General features: G+C 39.3%; 1 protein-coding gene across 1 annotated transcript in view; it reads left to right on the top strand.

Annotated features, from left to right (window-relative positions):
- Nucleotides 1–630: 630 nt before the first annotated feature.
- LOC121378023 (glycoprotein 3-alpha-L-fucosyltransferase A-like) overlaps nt 631–4155 on the top strand; it is a 6752-nt gene continuing 3227 nt past the window's right edge. The window contains exon 1 of the mRNA XM_041506153.1: nt 631–1424. Within this exon, the coding sequence (XP_041362087.1) occupies nt 631–1424 (794 nt within the window). The remainder of the gene's footprint in view (nt 1425–4155) is intronic.

Genomic DNA, 4155 nt, shown 5'->3' with positions numbered 1-4155 from the left:
TATTAAAGGGCCATTTTTGACCTCGATATACGCTAGGCGGACGATAGAACAGAGGTAGAGATAACGAATAACGTCTGTGTATTTATATATAGCCTGGAAAATGTCTTTAGATAAGCCAGGTGTTAAACATTGATCTGTTATATAAATGAGTGTTACGTGTCTTGTACCTCCAAGTTTAATCCAGCGTTGACTACAGTATAGAATGAGACTAGTGAACGCTATCAGACGCTGGACAGTGCTCGACCAATATGTTGGAATACATCGTCTTTGGTTCCTCTGTTCTCCTCGTCCCACCCGTCAGCTGGCATCCACCAGCGTCTGTTCTACAGTTGTGTACCTGTACGCCATATTCAACTCTGATACAGGTTATCTACGACGCGCGTGCTTTTTATCTTTCCGTATCGTCTAGATTAGCTTATCGTCTGCGTTGACATTACGACCATAGCAACGTCTTATGTTGGCGACGTGGCGATAATGCCAAATTTATACCGATGGTTTATTTTGTTGGTTTTTACATTTTTAATTCTGTCCACCATCATTCAGTTTGTTTTGTGGAATTGGGGTGGCGACAGCTTCGTAAAGCTGCCACATAGTGAAAAAACACATTATCTATTGAAGACAAATAATCGGATGTCACCATCACCACCACCAACTACATCAAGATCATCAGCAACAGAGGGTGCGCTTTCTGTGTGGGACACCAGCTCGGATAAAGACAGAATACTGGAGCAGATTAAGTACATTCCGATTTCGTTTAAACAGTCTACGTCCCTTCAACACAGACCTAGAGTGATTTTAGTCTCGAATTCCCCAGAGTCTTGGGGGAAGAAGAGGGGAAATGTTAGTTTTATGGAGGACGAATGTCTGGTCCAAAATTGTGTTCTGGTTGGTGGCGAATACAAGAAGAAGGTTGATGTTGTAATATTCCACACCAGTTTAGCCGACATTGATGACTATGCCACAAATATAGACGAAGATACGGTGAAGATCCTCTTTGTCCTGGAAAGTCCATACGTATCAGACAATTATTCTAAAAACGAAGGCTATATAAACTGGACAGCAACATACAGGCGAGATTCTACAATAGTTGCCCCCTATGAAAAGTTTGATCTCTTCCCAAACTCTAGTCAGGTCGTCAATCTGAAGAAACATTACCCGAAAAATTTCGCTTCTGGCAAAACCAAAATGGCTGCCATATTTATCTCCAACTGTCGTGGTGCGAATCGTCGGATGGATATTGTGCAGGAACTTCAGAAGTATATCACTGTGGATGTGTATGGTCAGTGTGGTAACTTGGAATGCCCTCGAACTAGCTCGGAAGAATGTTTCAAGTTATTGAATGAAGACTATAAATTTTATTTGGCATTCGAGAACGCCAACTGTCGTGATTATATCACGGAAAAGTTCTTCGTTAATGGCTTACGGTGAGTATATATAGGTTCTTGTCGAGGTAGTTGATGACTTACAGTGAGTATATATAGGTTCTTGTCGAGGCGTACAGTGAGTATATATAGGTATTTGTCGAGATAGTTAATGACTTACAGTGAGTATATATAGGTTAATGTCGAGGCGTACAGAGAGTATATATAGGTTCTTGTCGATTTAATTAATGGCTTAAAGTGAGTATATATAGTTTCTTGTCGACACTTACAGTGAGTATATATTAGTTCTTATCAATGTAGCTAATGGCTTACAGTCAGTATATATAGGTTCTTGTCGATGTAACTAATGGCTTACATTGAGTATATATAGGTTCTTGTCCAGGCTTACAGCGAGTATATATAGGTTCTTGTCGATGTAACTAATGGCTTACATTGAATATATATAGCTTCTTGTCAAAGCTTACAGTGAGTATATATAGGTTCTTATCAATGTAACTAATGGCAAAACGTGAGTATATATAGGTTCTTGTCGAGGCGTACAGTGAGTACATATAGGTTCTTCTCGAGGCTTACAGTGAGTATATATAGGTTCTTGTCGAGGTTTACAGTGAGTGTATATAGGTTCTTGTCGAGGCGTACAGTGAGTATATATAGGTTCTTGTTCAGGCTTACAGTGAGTGTATATAGGTTCTTGTCCAGGCTTACAGTTAGTATATATAGGTTCTTTTCCAGGCTTACAGTGAGTATATATAGGCTCTTGTCGAGGCGTACAGTGAGGCTATATAGGTTCTTGTCGATGTAATTAATGGCTTACAGTGAGTATATATAGGTTCTTGTCGAGGCTTACAGTGAGTATATATAGGTTCTTGTCGAGACTTACAGTGAGTATATATAGGTTCTTGTCGATGTAATTAATGGAGGTATATATAGGTTCTTATCCAGGCTTACAGTGAGTATATATAGGTTCTTGTCGAGGCTTACAGTGAGTATATATAGGTTCTTATCCAGGCTTACAGTGAGTATATATAGGTTCTTGTCGATGTAACTAATGGCTTACAGTGAGTATATATAGGTTCATGTCGAGACTTACGATGAGTATATATAGGTTCTTATCGAGGTAACTAATGGCTTACAGTGAGTATATATAGGTTCTTGTCGAGGCGTATAGTGAGTATATATATAGGTTCTTGTCGAGGCATACAGTGAGTATATATAGGTTCTTGTTGATATAATTAATGGGTTACAGTGAGTATATATAGGTTCTTGTCGATGTAACTAATGCCTTACAGTGAGTATATATGGGTTCTTGTCCAGGCTTACAATGAGTATATATAGGTTCTTTTACAGGCTTACAGTGAGTATATATAGGATCTTGTCGATGTAACTAATAGCTTACAGTGAGTATATATAGGTTCTTGTCCAAGCTTACAATGAGTATATATAGGTTCTTTTACAGGCTTACAGTGAGTATATATAGGTTCTTGTCGAGGCATACAGTGAGTATATATAGGTTCCTGTCGAGGCATACCGACGCACTCAACACATTTTATTTACGGTTATATGACGTCAGACATATACTTAAGGACCACACAGATATATATATATATATATATATATATATATATAGAGAGAGAGAGAGAGAGAGAGAGAGAGAGAGAGAGAGAGAGAGAGAGAGAGAGAGAGAGAGAGAGAGAGAGAGAGAGGAAACCCCACTGTCGCCACTTCATGGGCTACTCGTTTCGATTAGCAGCAAGGATCTTTTATATGCACCATCCCACAGACAGGGTAGTATATACCACATCCTTTGATATACCAGTCGTGGTGCACTGGCTGGAACGAGAAATAGCCCAATGGACCCACCGACGGGGATCGATCCCACATCGACCGCGCATCGAGCGAGCTACGTCCCGCCCCCGAGCAAGGGCAAAGAACCATAACAACCAGCCGTGAAACATGGTCACGTGTTTCCTTTCCTGCCTGGGTTCTTTGAATGGAGGGCCCTGGCAGTGAGTTAACACCCCCCCCCCCCCACCACACACACACACACACTTGGCTATTAATTAAATGCTTTATTTCCCCCCCCCCCCCACCCCCGGGCTTATTCCGGTTAAGTACCGTATCTGTGGCGAGTGGATGAAGAATTTTGGCTACTGAATATATTTCATTTACTAGCCAGCAGCAAGTGAAACAAACCTTCTGCATTGAGCCCTGTTTAATAATATCAAAACTTTAATTTTAAGATCCTGATTTAATCTAAACTAATCATTGTTTAAACTAAACTTTCGTTTTATTAAAGAGAATTTAAAAATCAGAACATTCTTTTTATTTACATCTAGATATTCTTTATTTTGTTTTTATTGAAGGTAAACAGGAGGCAAAGCTTTCTCTTTCAACAAAAACATTGTGGTTCATATAGCATCTTGGTCACGTTTCCAATGTGAAGCCAAAGTTGCTCTTATTTTAGTCTCTTGGGGGGGGGGGGGGGGGGGGGGGGGGGGTCTGCAGAGAGTAAATGATTTAGTCTCTTTTGGCTTCATATACTTTTGCTACGGTCCCTTAATAGCTCCAAGTGAATATATATATAAGTAGCTTTTTGTCGAGAATTACAGTGAGTATATATAGGTTCTTGTCGAGGCTTACAGTGAGTGTATATATATATATATATATATATATATATATATATATATATATATATATATATATATATGATCTTGTCCGGATAATTAATGGCTTAGAGTGAGTATATATAGTTTCTTGTCGAGGTAATTAATGG

Source organism: Gigantopelta aegis, chromosome 1 (assembly GCF_016097555.1).
Source record: "Gigantopelta aegis isolate Gae_Host chromosome 1, Gae_host_genome, whole genome shotgun sequence".
NCBI lineage: Eukaryota > Metazoa > Mollusca > Gastropoda > Neomphalida > Peltospiridae > Gigantopelta > Gigantopelta aegis.
Note: the sequence above shows the minus strand (reverse complement) of the source record. Positions and strands in the feature narration are given on the sequence as shown.